The 15,216-nt window shown below is 40.8% G+C and overlaps 1 protein-coding gene and 2 long non-coding RNA genes across 5 annotated transcripts in view; 1 reads left to right on the top strand and 2 right to left on the bottom strand.

The window, feature by feature from the left end:
* Nucleotides 1-2,778: 2,778 nt before the first annotated feature.
* Nucleotides 2,779-14,727, bottom strand: LOC120594790 (uncharacterized). The gene is made up of 3 exons (XR_005650693.1): nucleotides 14,718-14,727; nucleotides 13,698-13,703; nucleotides 2,779-3,987 (listed from the first exon to the last, which is right to left on the bottom strand). It is a non-coding gene; the product is annotated as an uncharacterized LOC120594790 (long non-coding RNA).
* TENT5A (terminal nucleotidyltransferase 5A) lies at nucleotides 3,357-8,701 on the bottom strand. Of its 3 annotated transcripts, none has more exons than XM_039852878.1 (3): nucleotides 8,678-8,701; nucleotides 7,124-7,685; nucleotides 3,357-6,027 (listed from the first exon to the last, which is right to left on the bottom strand). In XM_039852878.1, exons 1-3 carry the CDS (start codon nucleotides 8,680-8,682, stop codon nucleotides 5,251-5,253), a joined length of 1,344 nt encoding a protein of 447 aa, XP_039708812.1. In that variant the 5' UTR covers nucleotides 8,683-8,701; the 3' UTR covers nucleotides 3,357-5,250. The 3 variants fall into 3 exon arrangements, with proteins under 3 accessions (XP_039708812.1, XP_039708811.1, XP_039708813.1); XM_039852877.1 differs by lacking the exon at nucleotides 8,678-8,701 and adding an exon at nucleotides 7,874-8,095 and having other exon boundaries at nucleotides 4,827-6,027; XM_039852879.1 differs by lacking the exon at nucleotides 8,678-8,701 and adding an exon at nucleotides 7,929-8,091 and having other exon boundaries at nucleotides 4,827-6,027.
* Nucleotides 8,216-15,216, top strand: part of LOC120594792 (uncharacterized) — a 206,612-nt gene continuing 199,611 nt past the window's right edge. Inside the window, exon 1 of the long non-coding RNA XR_005650695.1 lies at nucleotides 8,216-8,369. This is a non-coding gene — a long non-coding RNA (uncharacterized LOC120594792). The remainder of the gene's footprint in view (nucleotides 8,370-15,216) is intronic.

Genomic DNA, 15,216 nt, shown 5'->3' with positions numbered 1-15,216 from the left:
AACTAAAAGATGCTGCAGTTTCCTCTGGTATATTCTCTGCCCCAGTCCTACATTTAACCATTTGTCCAGAGACCTGGTTTCATTTTTTTGAAGCTTGGCATTAGAAACCAAGATTTGGGACTTGCTGGGTGACAGTCACTGTCATTTAAAAATCATTTCTACCTAAATGTATTTGCAATTAGATTAAAGAACATTCATGTCATTTATTTCAAACTTGATTCTAAGAAGGAAATTACATTTTACTTTCTGAAGTATTTGGTAATTTTAACAGTTCTTATTCTACTTTATATTTAGAAACTATGATTTTAATTCGTTTTTGCCTTTGGGTATTAATTTTTGTCTTTTGTTTTTCTTAAAGGAACTGAATGTTTAGGGAATGAGATTCCTAAGGAAAGAAAGGGTGGGTTACTTTTCTCCAGGCTTAGCTAAATGCAGCCTGGTAATTGAAATAGTAGGGTGCATCTAAGCCTAGGAGGAGCTTAATATACACTGCTCTTATTCAAACCTTGTTTAAAAAGAATTACGACTACAGACATGAGGGACTAGTTGTGGAAAGGACAAAGAGCTTGCAACAAATGAAAAAGAGAATGACACGCAAATACTATTACTAAACCAATTAACCACCTTGTATTTTTATGATGTATATGTGAGGGAAACTGGCCTTTAATACCAGGAATGACTCATTAATGTAGTGTCAAGCACGTATTCTATCCAACATCAGGACTTTAAATGGTTTAAAAATCACAAGTATGTCTTATAATAGCCTGGGCTTACCAAATTCTCATGCTACTAGTATTGAGAAAGTCTCCAAAATTACCCCAAGAAACATTTAATAAATAAATGTATGTCCCCTGGTGATCTGAACAGGTGAGATTACATGAAATGCTAGTTAAAATGGTGATTTCTTTGCACCCAGCATATGTACATACACAAAGTATAACATATTAGATCCTATGATTGCTCTTCTTTTATTCCAAATACTGTAGAGCCCCAAATAGATTATACATATATAACCACTGGTGACTGAATTATAGCATTAGGGCTACTCATGAAAACCAAGGCCCACTCAGGGCTACACTACTGATACTGGAAAACAGCTGACTTTTGAGTCACTTAACATGGCTAAGTTAATACACAGATAAAATGTTTTGGCACCCATTAGTTAGATTCTTTTGGAGCTAATTGAGTTAGTCAGAGATAGACTGGCTGAAAGCTGGACATTTTAATTTAGCGTACTCCAATCACAAAGTTGCTGAAGGCTGGTCTTCTCCAAATACTGCCTTGGCTTTTGCCATGGACACAGGTTGGGATTCAGAGGATGTGATCTTTAGCCAACGCAGACACCAAAGACAACAGTCACAAATGAATAGAAAAAAATAACTTCTTTTTATTTACAAAAAAAAAAAAAAATCCAAATATTGGATGCTGTAAACAAAATTCACAATCTGTTCCCTCTAGCACTGATTCAAACATGTCAGTTTTTAAGAGTCCATTCTCCATCAACTCCTTTTCTGCCTGTGACACAGTCTAAAGTCGAAATATTCCAAGAGTGACCAAAGGTTTAGCTTGCTGAAACAGGATGTCTTAGAGCAGACAATGGTTGGAGAGAAGTTGGAAAGAGAGCCAGCAGGCAGAGCCTCCTCTATTCTGCAAGGCTTTTGCAGCAAGTCTTGCCAAGTTACCTTGACATCTTCCAACGCTGTACTTTTACCATGTACTTTGTTAACAGGCCATTATTACAATATTACACAGAGATTCTTTCTTAGCACTGAAAAGGCTATGCTATAAAAAATCTTAAAGATTATATTCAAATAAGTGCTATATATGAAATTAATTTTTTTTTGGTTTTTTCATTTCATCTAACACATTTTGTCTTCAAACAAAAAAAAGCTTATTTTTGAACTGCTGACAGCTTTCAACATAATACATTTCATTTACAAAATAGTTCACAATGTTTATTTGACAAGCATTGCATTGAAAACTTTATGCACAGTAAAGCAACCAACAATAAGCGAATAGAAAAGGGTGGCAAAAACAGTATGTTCGCTTTTCTTAGAATTTCCTCTTTGACTTGGCTTACAGATATCCTTTCATCCTTGCATTTTTTGGTGACATATTAAAATAGTCTACCCAATACCAAAGTGATCAGACAGTCGATCCCATTTCTAGAAGAGAAAAGTCCAATCAATTTACGACTTCTTGAAGCAACTAGATTTACTGAAAACGTAAATTTTTTCAAAGGGCATTGTCACAGGTTAAGTGTTCTCTGACATGCCAGACTGGACAGGTGAAAAGAGCCTCCAGAAGATAAAACTTCTTCTTGTTTTAAAGTAATAGCACACTGGGCCAGATAAACACAAAAGCAAGCAAATCACAGGCACTAATTAGGAGTTGAGAACTGTTCTTTTCTCTGACCTATACACATAGATCTCTTTCACCAGACATTCAAATTTTTAGGCCACACATCCACAAAGAGAGACATATATTCCACTGTTTGTTCAACTACATATGCACAAGACTATAGTACATACAAAATAGAAATAAATTATATAAGTTTTAAAGTAAATGCTAAAGATTGTCTTGAGTACAGCCTGTTCTATCTGAATGCCAGGTGCTGGCACTTTCAACTATGCTACCAACCCTGGAGTAAGCAAGAACATAAATATTTAAGAAAATAAATGTAAAGTATATTATCAGATAAGGCCCCTCCAAACAAAAATCTGTGTCATAAATTAACAACAGCAGGTTGTTGCTATGGCAGAGCCAGAGACCTCCAGATTCCTTTTAAAATAGTGGACGAATCATTTGTCAAGAGTTAGGATGAGAAGGAAGAAGGCAGACCACCAGGCTGCTCTGATGTTCCCAAGCATTCCCTTAGTTTTAGAAAACTTCCAAACAGGTAAGAAGGTGGAGCTCTGGTTTCTGACAGCTATGTATCAGGTTTATTCTGCAAATGAAATATTTCCTGGGGATTCACAATTAATTTTTCAAACCCAGGGCTGGAGTGAGGGAGACTGAGCCAACATGGGAAAAGGAAGAGTTCCCTAGTAAACAGTGAGTGGCAGTGCAATAGCTGTTACAGCTTGGACAGAATTCACAGGGAAGCTGCTACAGCAAACCCATCAAGTTCCTGTTAAGGATTCAAAAAAAGACGTGCAAAAGGTAGTTCAGGTGGATTAATTTAGCACTGAGCATCTAAGTGATGCCCAGATAACAAACAAATTACACTGCCAATAGGGTGATGTTATTTTCTTCCCCAATCCCTCTTTAACTGATCACAAAAATCTGGTCGGTTCTTCAAAGAAATGATCATAATAAGCAGTCATTCATTAGAGTTGATAAGGATTATTCGGCTGTTTCACAAAACAAATGGAAAGTTTTTATGTGTTTTTTTTTTCCTTAAAAAAATTCATTTTCAGAGACCAGTGTCCAAAGGAATTAAAGGCTGGGAGAAGGAATGGTGTTATGATTAGCTGTTACTGAACTGAAACAGTAATGCTAGTTCATTTCACAAAGGTATAACTGGTCTCTTGGGAAAGAGAAAATAAAGTTGGATTTGATTCAATGCAAAGTGACTGAATTTAAAGTACAGTACTAAATATTTAAATGCAGTGTGACAACCAGATCAAAGATGTTTCATATTGGCATGAATTTATAAAATTTTATATATAATATATATCTCATATATAAATTTTATGCAATTGTGCAAATACTCTTTAAAAAGGGTCATTTCACATTTACTAAATTCTAGTGGTCCTGGAATGCAGAAGGCATTCATTAAAAAATTAATTTAAATATTAATAAGTAGTGTTAAGGTCACCAGAAATTCTTTTTAGCAGTGAGGGATTTAAATAGACTATCTTAATCCATGATCCACTGGATTATACACCATGGAAGCATGCAAGTATTACAAAAAATAAAAGGGTTCAAACTGTCGAAATGGCACTTCAATAGAAAAAAAGAGTGCTCTGCCAAACAAATATTCTCCTCCCATTAGAATTAAAAAAAAACACTCACTAAAAATGTATAATCTCTGCTCTTCCTATCAAATATATTACTTGTTTTCCTCCTTCATTTGCTTTAATATTTTTAGATGTGAGTTTTTAATTCATCACTGCAATATGCCCACGTCTCATGTCATCCTGTTGAAAACATAAAAACACACAGTATTTAAACATCACCTATTTGCTACATTATTCTAGACCATAGTCAATGTTTTGGGTGTATATATTCATATCGCAAATATGTATATATACGCACACACAATATACACACATACATATGTACTTATAGTATCACACCAACAATGTTAACTTTATACAAGTATTTGCTAAGAAAAATAGGGCATTTCCTCCACCATTCACAAGCTTATTTGTTGTTTTATTTTCTTCTTTAGTCCCTGATAAAATAAAATAATCATTAAACCATAAAAATTTTCCACTTTGAATTTTCAGAAGGCAACAGGCACTTTAATGTCTATTGGTGTGTAACAAATATAGTAACTCTTTATATAATCTACTATAGCTCTTCTACTTGGGTATTTTTATTTTTTAAATCTTTGGTCCTTGAGCATACTCTTTGCTACAGCTGTTTTTGCTTGCATTTTCACATTTTAAAAATGCGAGCTATGCACACAGCTGGAAATAATGGATTGTGTCACCATAAGTTCTGCTGTTTTTTATGAAAACTGCATTAACCTACTACTGTTCATTCAGAGCAAGCCGTTTCTGTTAGCGCAACAGAATAGTTTCACAGAAAACACTTGCTACAAGCCTCAGGTAGTAATTCCAATGTTGGAGTTCCCCTTCCTGTATTATTACTATCTGAACTCCTGATTTGATAATTAATTTGGGTGAGACCATTTTCTTCTTATTTCTCATTTTTTGAGTTCTATAAGAAACCTTTTTTTTTTTTCCTTATGGCAAAGCTATGGGAGCAAAGTGCTGCAAACCCATATTGTCATCAAGCATTTTTTCCTGTTATTTTAGGAGAACCTGCTTGCTTTCAATGACAGGTCTCTTTTGTTTCAAGATAGAATCCAACTGGGTAGGAGGATCAAGTGGGTGGGGATCCTTTGAAGATCATGCTCCAATACCTACAAAAGTATCCACAAGCTTTGCCAAGCTTAAAACCAGGAGCAGATAATCATTGCACAAAACACAACCCTAATCAGGGCTGGGTCACTGAGCCTTTTTTTTTTTTTCTATCTTGTCTGAAATGGCTCCCCCATAGGACATTTTTAAATGATTCTTAATTGCAGGGTAGCCAAGTGGAGTATGTCTGTTGCTGGCATGTGAATACTGGCTGGACTTGTGCAATATAGTAATTGCTAAAGTTGGCATCTGCAACATAAGGGGCCGGCTGGTAATAGCAAGTGACATTAGCCACATTAGGGATGACATTTTGGTCAGCTAGCACCCGGATAGCCAGCATTGTGATGAGGTTTAAAGTCTGTCTTCTTTCATGTCCCATCAAGCATACTGTACTCTCATTCACCACTCCATGAAGGGTCATGAGATAGTCATACTTGCGGTCTTCCAATCCCACGAAGTGGTTCTGTAAATAAGACTCCAGTTTTCTCTGCTGCTCTCCGATGTCTGAGAAGTCGATGAAAAACCTGGAACACATATACCTCTGAAGGGTCTTGATTTCATCAGAAGCGGGCCTAAAGCCCCTCACTAAGAGGTTGCAGTACTTAAGCAGGCCTCCCCCTCTGATTTCCTCTGGGTTCCTGGTGGCAATGATCTTGTTACAAAGGTGATCAAAAGCTTCATGGAAATCGCCATAGACGCTCTCACCGATTATCGTGGGGTGAAATGTTTCAGTCATTGGGTTCTCCGAACATTCATAAAAGAGGAGAAGAGAGTCTAATTTGATTTGAAAAGAATCTACACTAAATTCAAATTGCCTCCGGAGGGAATCCACAAATTTCAGTTCCACATTTTTGCCACTGTTGTTTGACAGGGATATAAGACTCCATCGGTCGGAGTCATTGCACACTTTAACCATTTTCTGCACATAAGCTTCCTACAATTCAAAAGATAAAACAAGAAGATGAGCATACCTAGAAAAAAAATAAATAAATACATCCTCTTTACAGATGAGATTTATTTTGCTCCTTTTGTTTTATCATGTTTCAGCAAAGCACTACCTATAGGCTTAAACAGTCTTCTGGAAAAAAAAATACATTTAACGAGTGGTTTTAACCATCTGGGAAAGAGACTAGAGGTAATAGTTTGAGGCTTTGGGCAGATGTAGCACAATACTAAGAAGTTCTGCTGTCATGTCTGACTTTTGAAATGTTATTTTTTGAAAATGGTCTTATAGGTATAAGATTCACACAATATCCATACAATATACAAAAGACAGAAGAGCATACACTGTAAAGTTGGTCTGCCTCTCACCCTTGTCTAGTTCTTCGTCGGAGGCAACAGATGTGATCAGTATCTTGTATGTCCCTCTAGAGGTACTCAGCAGTTATAATCAAAATGAACTACATTAGGACATTCTGGGAGACTGATTCCTCAGACAATTTGATCTAAATGTACAAAATGCACTTTGAACCAAGTGGGAGGGAGGGAGGACCCACTATATCCTTAATACATGAACCAACCCGGAGAAGCACCATATATATATATCCTCAACACATGGAGTCAGCTTAATGCAGCTAGGCAACCTATTCACATTTTCCAATAAGATAATAAGCCCACTTGTTTCTGCTTTGGGCTGCTATTTTCCCAAAGATTAGATAATAAAATGACTCAAAAAGAAAAATGATTTGCATCATTTCATTCTTCCACTTAGAATCTACTCTGGACAAGACTCAAGCGAGGAAAGCTAAGAGTTAAAAAATAAGGAGAAGGAAGAGGGAGGGCAGAAGAGGAAGAAGACGACTTTGTGGCGCTGAAGCACCAAGTAAAGTAAATCACGCAACACCGTCCACGCACCTTAATTTACTTATTTTTTTAAAAATCAAAAGCAAAATAAATAAGCGCTCCCAAATCTGTCACGACCGCAGATTTGTGGCATCAAACGCAAGCCTCTCTGGAAGCCCCTCTCCCCTGGCCCACCGCACCCCAGCCCAGTCCCAGCGCGGGCCCAAGCCCATGTCGGGTGTCTTTACCTTGAGCGTGAGAGGTGTGATCTTCTCTTTGTTCACCCCTTCGGGTAAGAAGTCCAACAGGCAGTCCAGCACGACGTCCTTCACAGTCTGAAACTCCTCTTCCCCGCACAAGTCGGCGCAGAAGATGAGGTCCAGGTCCTTGTAGCCCAGGCCGCTGTCCTGGTGCAGGACATGGCTGGCGGCTGAGCCGTTGAGGCGCACGTCACGGACGCCGATGCGCTTCTCGGCCAGGCGCCGCCGCACTACCTTCACGATCAGGCTCGGCTGCAGCTCGAGCGTGGGGAAGTTGCCGCGGCCGTGGATCGGGATGGTCTCGCTCAGGATGCCGTCCAGCCGCTGCACTTGCTCCCAGTTCAGCACGTTGCAGTGCGCCGTGGGGCTTTCGCAATAGTCCAAGCAGTGCCCGCCGAAGCTGCTGCCGCCGCCGCCGACGTCGTCGCCGCTAAAGTCGCTGCCCAGGGGGATGTAGGAGCCGCTGGTGAGCTCGTCTTCGGCCATGGCAAAGTACCCTTCGCCTTCCGCCATGAAGTGCCTGCCGAATGCCACTTGGCCCTGGTCAGTCCTACAAGAAAAAAGGGGGAGCTCGGTGAGGAAGCACGGCGAACAAGCCGGTCGAGGAAAGAGCGCGCCGCCTCCCCGGTTCGCCCCCTGGCTCGGTTAGGGACTCCTCACTCTTCCTCCTTGGGTCCCCGATGTCCCCAACCGCGCGCGCGCGCGCCGCGCCCCGCGCCCCGCAGAGCAGCCCCGCACCAAAAGTATCTCTGATGCATCTGGAAAGCGCAAGCGGGAGTCCCGTCAGTGTCACCTGGTGACGGCCGCCCCTTCTAGGAGCGCAGTGAGCGAGGAACCGCGAAGCGACAACACTCCCAGGAGCTGTGAGTGCGCTCCCGGCAGCAGCGAGCGACTTAGTCTCTCTCAGACCCCAGCCGCCAGCGTTAGCCACTCCCGCCCCTCGCTCCCGCCCGCGCCGCTGCCGCCTCAGCCGAGGTGGTCCCGAATGTGGCGGCCCCTGCTGCCGCCGCCGCCGCCGCCACCGCACGCGCTCCTGTCTCTGGAGCTTTAGCAATTGTGCGGGAGAAATGTCTTCAGTACTTTTTTTATACCGAGCCTCTCCGTGCTTCCGGGGCTCCGGCGCTGCGCCCTCGCCACACCCTCCTCATCTGCATAGGGCGCCACCCCCGCCCGCCCCGCGGACGGAGCTCCGCTGAGCTGCGCGCCATCAGCCGAACGGTCCTCGGAGCGCCAGGTCGGAAGCTGTATGTGTGTGCCTATCTATGTCCGTATACTTATTATACATATATTTGACTTATATGCAGTCCCCTTGCCCACGGCCCTCTTTTTCTCCAACGGAGGAGACACTAAAAATACCTCAAGAATCATGCCTAAGTAGCCTTCAAAACTGGATCACGATTAATATCGCGCAACCACAGAAACGTTCCAAACATAAAATTCTCGCCGGATACAGCACGTCGTTATAGCTTAGTGATGGGGCTCCAGAGGGTCTTCACGACTTCCCTTTTAAATACCCTGTCGGTGTACAGCTACACCGTTTACCTCATTAATACACCCGGTCTCTGAATTTATGCGCCCACTTGTCCATGCAAAGCAGGCTCGGCGCGTGAGAGGAAAGGCTCGCTCACTGGGTTTCGATTCTCGAAACCTCGGGAAGCGCGAGGAAGCTGGGGGAAAGCTGAAGAGACGCGGGGGGCGGGGCCGCGAGCGTGCGTCCGACTCCTGCGCACGAGCGGCTCGGGGCGGCCGGAACGGGGTGAGGGCCCGCGCGCGTCACTGAGCGGACGCCACGGCTGCTCTGCCGGCCCAGCGGCGAGTGGGAAAAAGGCCGACGGCAGTGCTGGCCTGGAGCGCGCGGCGCGCAAAGAGTCGCTGCGAGGAGCTGAACGTACCGCGCCGCATTCTCTCAGAGAGAACCTAAGGAGGCGAAGTGCGTTCGTCACACTGCGCTAAGGTTTACCTTTTTCAAGTGACTACAAATGCCAGTGTGAAATGAGCTAGTTTTCTAGGAAACGTGAAAGTATAAGGGATAAAAGAGTTTCTTCCGCTGCTTGGGCAGTGCGAAAGAAGTATAATGGTTATTATCCCCATGCGCGCTCGCACCACCGTCTTTGCGAGAAAGCGCCCCCCTTTTTTCTGGCTCTTTATTCCGGCCACTCGCTGCCTCTTCCCAAACTAAGAGTAACTTTCTTTAAAGTAGAGGCTGCGGGAAGCGATGGCGAAGGGGAGCGCGCCGGGGAAGCTGAAAACGAACTCGCACGGTCCTTCGCCACCCACCCTAGCAGCCCAGCCTGGGAAGAGGAAAAGTCCGCTCCTCTCACCTGGGAGAGCCCAGGCCTAGTCACCAATGCTGCGTGCCTGGGAGAGGAAGGTTGCAGGGTAGAGGACTGTCACCCGCGGAACATCAAGCTGCGTGACAACGCCGCCCCCTGCTGGTGCCCTTCAGAGCTGTGTCCCAAAGCGGAGAACTGGCTGGATCTTAGACGGAGGCCATTATCGTTCAGCTCTGTGGGGGATCAGGGAGGCGATGCTGAGACAACCGCACAATTCTCATAGGCGCTTGCCTCTCCAAAAGCATTCTCGTATTCTCCCCTGTCCAGCCATCCACGCCTGAATCCATCCATTCTATCCAGCATTCAGAAAAATTGCGTATATGTGTATATAAGGTATGACGACCTATTACCTGCCAGGCACCAGGCTAAGAGCTGAGGATTTAAGAATGACTACGTTTTACACAGTGTAGTGGGCATGACAAAGCAAGTACATAGTTATGGTTCAACTGCGCTCCTAGAAGAGGCGGCTGTCACCAGGTGTTCAACTGTTAGGAGAGAAGTATTTTCTGACACTGACACAGAGGAGTGGTGGGCTAACTAGGATTCGGGAAACGAGGAGAGAAGACCAGAAGAGAGAGTGTGTTTATTTGGATTGGATCTTGAAAAGTGGACTTTCCTTGGATAGCTGAGGGAAGAGTAAGAATACTAGAGAGTGTTTGAGGAAGTATGTGTAAACCATCACAGTAAGAAATGAGATTGGTAGTGCATTTGGATAAGGTTTATGTGAATTCCAGGAACTTAATGAGCACCTCTGGGCCATACTCAGCTCTTTACACATAAAACCTCATTTACTCTTCAAGAAGATATTCTAATAGGGATTTAGAAACAGGAACGTAGAGGAAGAGATTCGCCCAAGTTTCATGGCTAATAAGTGGTGGATCAGGCATTAAACCCAACCAATTTGGCTGTGAGTGCTGTTTAGCCTTCATTTGCAGGAATGGGATGTCTGTAGGTTACCAGTACCTTCTCATTGAAAAGCAAGACAAGTACAAATAGAGAAAAAAAAAAAAGGCCTGTTAAAATTTTTTTCAAAGGTCATCACGAATTCTGTTCTTAAAACAAGGCCAGAGGTAGATCATGTATTAGGTACACTGCACTGAAAACAATCAAATTTAGTGTCACCGCCATTATTTTTACTATATTTTAACTCTTACTCAAAATAAGTGAAAAATAAAAATAAAAAAGCAGAAGATTCTTAGAGCTGACAAGTACTTGTGCTTCATGCACGCCTAAGATTTTTTTTCTGTAGAGCTAAAGGAATCTGCATTTTAGCAAGTTGCCCATGTGATACTGACACAAAGACTCAGCCATACTTTGTACTACACTAATAACAGCCACTGCAGCTTGCTTCTCTAGTTTGGGACCCTCTCTCAAACAGAGGCTGCTCTTCTCTGCCCCGCTCCTCTTACAGCCTCTCCCAAGAATGGAGAACATGGCTGAGAAGTAAAAGTAGAGCATGAGGCCAGACATTGAGGGCCTGCTATGCATCAGACCCTGTGCTAGAGAAAAGATGAGTTCCAGCGCATGACCCATTCTTGTAAGCTGCCAGGGCTTTGTGCCTGACACATCCTTAACCCTTTAACAAAGTATTCCCTATTTTCCAACCAGGTTCTCCCCTCATGGCAACCTTACAGATTGCCATAATCCAGACTCTACCACCTCTTGAACTAGGGACATCTGAGATACCTTATTTTTGGCAGTTCTTGGTGGTGCTTTGACTGGATTCAAATGTGCCTGATTCATAGTGGCCACTTGATACAATTATTGAATGAAAGCATCTGTTATTTTTTGTCTCTCTTCTTCCTGTTGTCAAACTGAGATAATATTTACATTCTGGGAGAAAAAAAAAATGTCCATCCTTACATGAAATTGCAAGTTTTGCAATTGCAAGCATTTATTTTTCTTCTAGCTAACCAAAATAATTATTAAATGAGAAAGTTTATACTTTCCAAACACATTCATAGCCAAGAAATCGCTCAACACAGTTACTCTTAGATTGAATTTAGGTGCAGAGCTGCAATTTTTTTTAGTCATTAGCTTCTGAACCTATTTGGTAAATAATTTACTTTTCTCCATTTTAAAAGGAAAACTATGGTAATATGATGCCATGAGTTTCTCCCTGAAATTCTTAAAATAAAACTTTACATTTATATTTGAGAAAAAAAACCACGATTAGTTGATCTTGATTTAAAAGTTAGAGTAACAATCAATCTGGACTTAGCATAATAAGAAGAAATTCAATTTTAGTCTTAATAAGGGTTACCATTATTTATTTTGTTATAATGTGCCAGGCAGTGTGCTCAGTATTTTACATACATTATTTTTCTTAAAATTTCTTCAGATATCAGCTTAATATATTACATTCCAATTATCCAGATAGGGAAAATAAGGCAGAGGAAGTTTAAATAACTTATAGAAGTAGAAGATCCTGGTTCAGGCTCACACATGTAACTGCTCTCCTAGTTCCTTTCATTCTTATCTCTGTCTACTCTGCTTCTCATTTTCCCTTTAGACTTAAAACTGAACTGGAACTGCACTCTTCTCCTTCCTTCCAAGTTCTAAACGTTCAGATTGCACACAACATCGAGGACCAACGTGTTTTATCCTGAAACAACAGATGGGAGCCAGAATGCAGTGACCTAACTGGCCTGATGGGAGTTTCTTCCCCAGCTTGAATAACCAACCTCCATGGTAGTGGAGAGCTAACAAGCTACCAGCTTTACAGAGAGCTTGCAAGAGACACCACTGACACTGAAACACAGTGTGAGGTTTGGAGATGGACTCAAGTTCACTTAGCAGTGGCACTACATTTCTCATTTTCCTTTGTCTGCTTCCTGTCTTCTCAAAAATGATTTTAGAAGATAGGAAGCAAACAAATATGAAATGATTCCCCCAAGCTCATACTCAGGAGAGACAAGGCCAGAAAACTGTTGTTAGACCTACAACTTCTCTGTCTCTCAGCGCTGTAGTCAGTCTCTCACCATATTCTTGTCTCCCTCTTGATCTTTTCACACCAGCCCTCTCCTCTCTTTCCATTGATTTTCTACCTTCCACTGCTTTGCTCTTTGATCCTTTCTACAAAAAGTGACATGACCAGTAGAAGCACCTTGCCACCCAGGCAGAGCAGTGGCAGTGTGAGGAATTTGAGCCTCCCCTTACCCCCTTGCCATTCATTGCCTTTATAGAACAATTCAGTGATCCCTGAGGCCGCAGGTAGGCATCCTTTTACAAGCATGCACATGGAGGTGACTCCACTGCAAAATAAATGAGATCTCTCTGCTGTCCAGTTAGTGTTAAGCAACTAATCAAAATGCTTTGTGTACAAGTTAAAACTCATTTGGGAAACTGAATTACAGTAGCCGCTCCCCCATCCGCACACACACCCTTTATCCTTGGCTTCTCTTTCCTTAATTTCAGGTACCTATGGTCAACTGCAGTCCAAAAATATTAAATGGAAGTTCCAGATAAAAACAATTCATAAGTTTTGAATCACTTGCCATTCTAAGTGGTGTGATGAAATCTTGTGCTGTCTCACTCTGTCTGACCTGGAACATAAATTATTCTTTTGTCCAGCTTCAATCACTTAATAGCCTCTTGGTTATCAGATTGACTATCTTGGCATCACAATGCTTCTGCTTAAGTAACCCTTATTTTACTTAATAATGGCCCCAAAGCATAAGAGTAGTGATGCTGGCAATTCGGATATGCCAAAGAGAAGCAATAAAGTATATGTGTGTATAGGAAAAAAAATAAATAATTAATAAATAAATATATATATAGGGTTCAGTACTATCCATGGTTTAAGGCATCCACTGAGGGTCTGGGAACATATCCTCCATGGATAAGAGTAGACTACTGTACCTGTTTTCACAGGGAAATGGTACTAGTGAAATGACTTTCCCCATGTTTCTTCATGGAAATAAATATTTGGGATTTATCTAAGGCCAGAAACATCCTAAGTAATACGATTTCTGGGTTAGTTTGGAAATAGCAGTCTAACTTCTTAGTACTTGTATGGTTATTAGCAATTAACAGGTTAACTTTTATAGTTATAAACTTTTCAATCCTTTTTAGTCTATATTATCTCATTTTATATTTCAAATTATTCTAACTAATGTGCACTCCTAATTTTAGAGTTGAAGAAAAGCTAGGTGATTTTCCCAAGTTTATATCACTAGTTATGGAACAGTTAAAATTAGACTCAGTTGCTCTCAGTCATGGGCCTGAACCCCTTTCTCTTGACTCTACTATTTAATCTTATGTCTGCATGAGTAGATTTAAATGATCAATAACAAATAGTTCAGTTTGAAGGGATCCTCTTAGCTATACAGTATACAGAGAATTATTTGTGTAGGCTACATTTCTTACCTGTGACCATCTCATAAAAGCATCCCTACCGTTAAGCATCTTGTAAGTGTAATTTTTTAAGGTGTATTTTTAAGAATATTTGTTTGAAGTTTGTGACCACATAAAAATAATTCCATTCACTGTCACAGATCAATGAGCTTAGGAAATTTAATACGCAAGCTACAATATGATAGGCCTATACCATCACTCTTAAAATCAAACTCGATATAGATTGTCCTTAACAGAGTTCTTCATTAGAAAGACAAGCCAATATTTTTGTGTATGTGTGTGTGTGCTACTATCAGTGCTGATTGTGCCAGAAGTCCTTCCTGTTTTGACATCTTACTGAAATGCTTGCTGTTTCAGTCAATGTTGCAAGTTTCATGGACCAGACTGTCTTGCTTACTCCAAACAAAAGAGACATTCAAAAGTTATATTAGTTTGACAAAATGTAAACTAGAAATACACATATAGTTTCAAAAACTACTAAATATGAATAAGTAAACTCCTTTTCCCTAAAGTAATATTTATATTATGAGTTTTTTCTTCTGCAAGTTTGTACTGGAAGAATATTTAACTTCTCAAGAAAAAGTTTATGTTTACTTGTGGTGCTTGTAAAGCTTTGAGAAAGGTATAGGCGGGAATATAATAAATTGTTCCTCTTTTCTAAAAGGAATTTGGCCAAAGATATTTGTGTAGCTTTTTGGGGAGGGTGGTGGGCAGGGGGAGGGGGAGACCATTTTCTATGGTTATATTCAGCTCATTCTATTTTTTCAGCCAGTTCTTACTTTGTACCTATGTTGATAAATTTGTTGGCTACTGATAGCTGATTTATATGAGCTTTCAACATTTCCACGCTATTAAAAATGGTATATACCTATTTTGTTAATGACATTTGATACGTGAAATTCAGAAATTACTTAACTACTATATGAATTTGTAGCAGCTGCAGACAGCATATTTACGCATGCATAAAACATATATTGATTTAATAATGTGTATATACCTCCTCATTTGAGAGAACATTTTTTTTAACTTTTCTACCATTACTTTGTTTTGAAAGACTTTTTCTATTAGCTTCCTTCCCTTTCCTCAAAATTATCTGCCAAAGAAAGAAATAACAAATTAAATAGTACAATTCATATTTTCTTGATGTTTGGTAGAAATTACTTTGGAATATCCTAAATAACTAAAAAAAAAAAAAAAAATCTAAACCCCCACACACATTGTCTTAGAAAGTCTGAGAAACTGAACACAGCAAATAATACTTAAACACAAATGTTTTCTTAAAGCTACTAGAATGATGGATGTTCTTAAAAGACAGGTTTTTTAAACTGTGCAAATGACTGGGAAGAGAAATCTGATCACCTTAAAAATCCTAGGCTCCTTAAGTAAAATCTG

This window comes from Pteropus medius, unplaced genomic scaffold (assembly GCF_902729225.1).
Source record: "Pteropus medius unplaced genomic scaffold, Ma_sr-lr_union100, whole genome shotgun sequence".
Lineage (NCBI taxonomy): Eukaryota > Metazoa > Chordata > Mammalia > Chiroptera > Pteropodidae > Pteropus > Pteropus medius.
The sequence above is the reverse complement of the archived record's forward strand: the minus strand, read 5'-3'. Positions and strand labels throughout refer to the sequence as shown.

What these genes read in the sequence shown, in the direction of transcription:
- TENT5A (XM_039852877.1), bottom strand. Translation starts at nt 7,893, where the DNA reads ATGCATCAGAGATACTTTTG. An exon ending in ATGCATCAGAGATACTTTTG is followed by an intron (nt 7,686 to 7,873) that starts GTGCGGGGCTGC and finishes TTTTTCTTGTAG; the next exon opens with GACTGACCAGGGCCAAGTGG. An exon ending in TCACACCTCTCACGCTCAAG is followed by an intron (nt 6,028 to 7,123) that starts GTAAAGACACCC and finishes TTTGAATTGTAG; the next exon opens with GAAGCTTATGTGCAGAAAAT.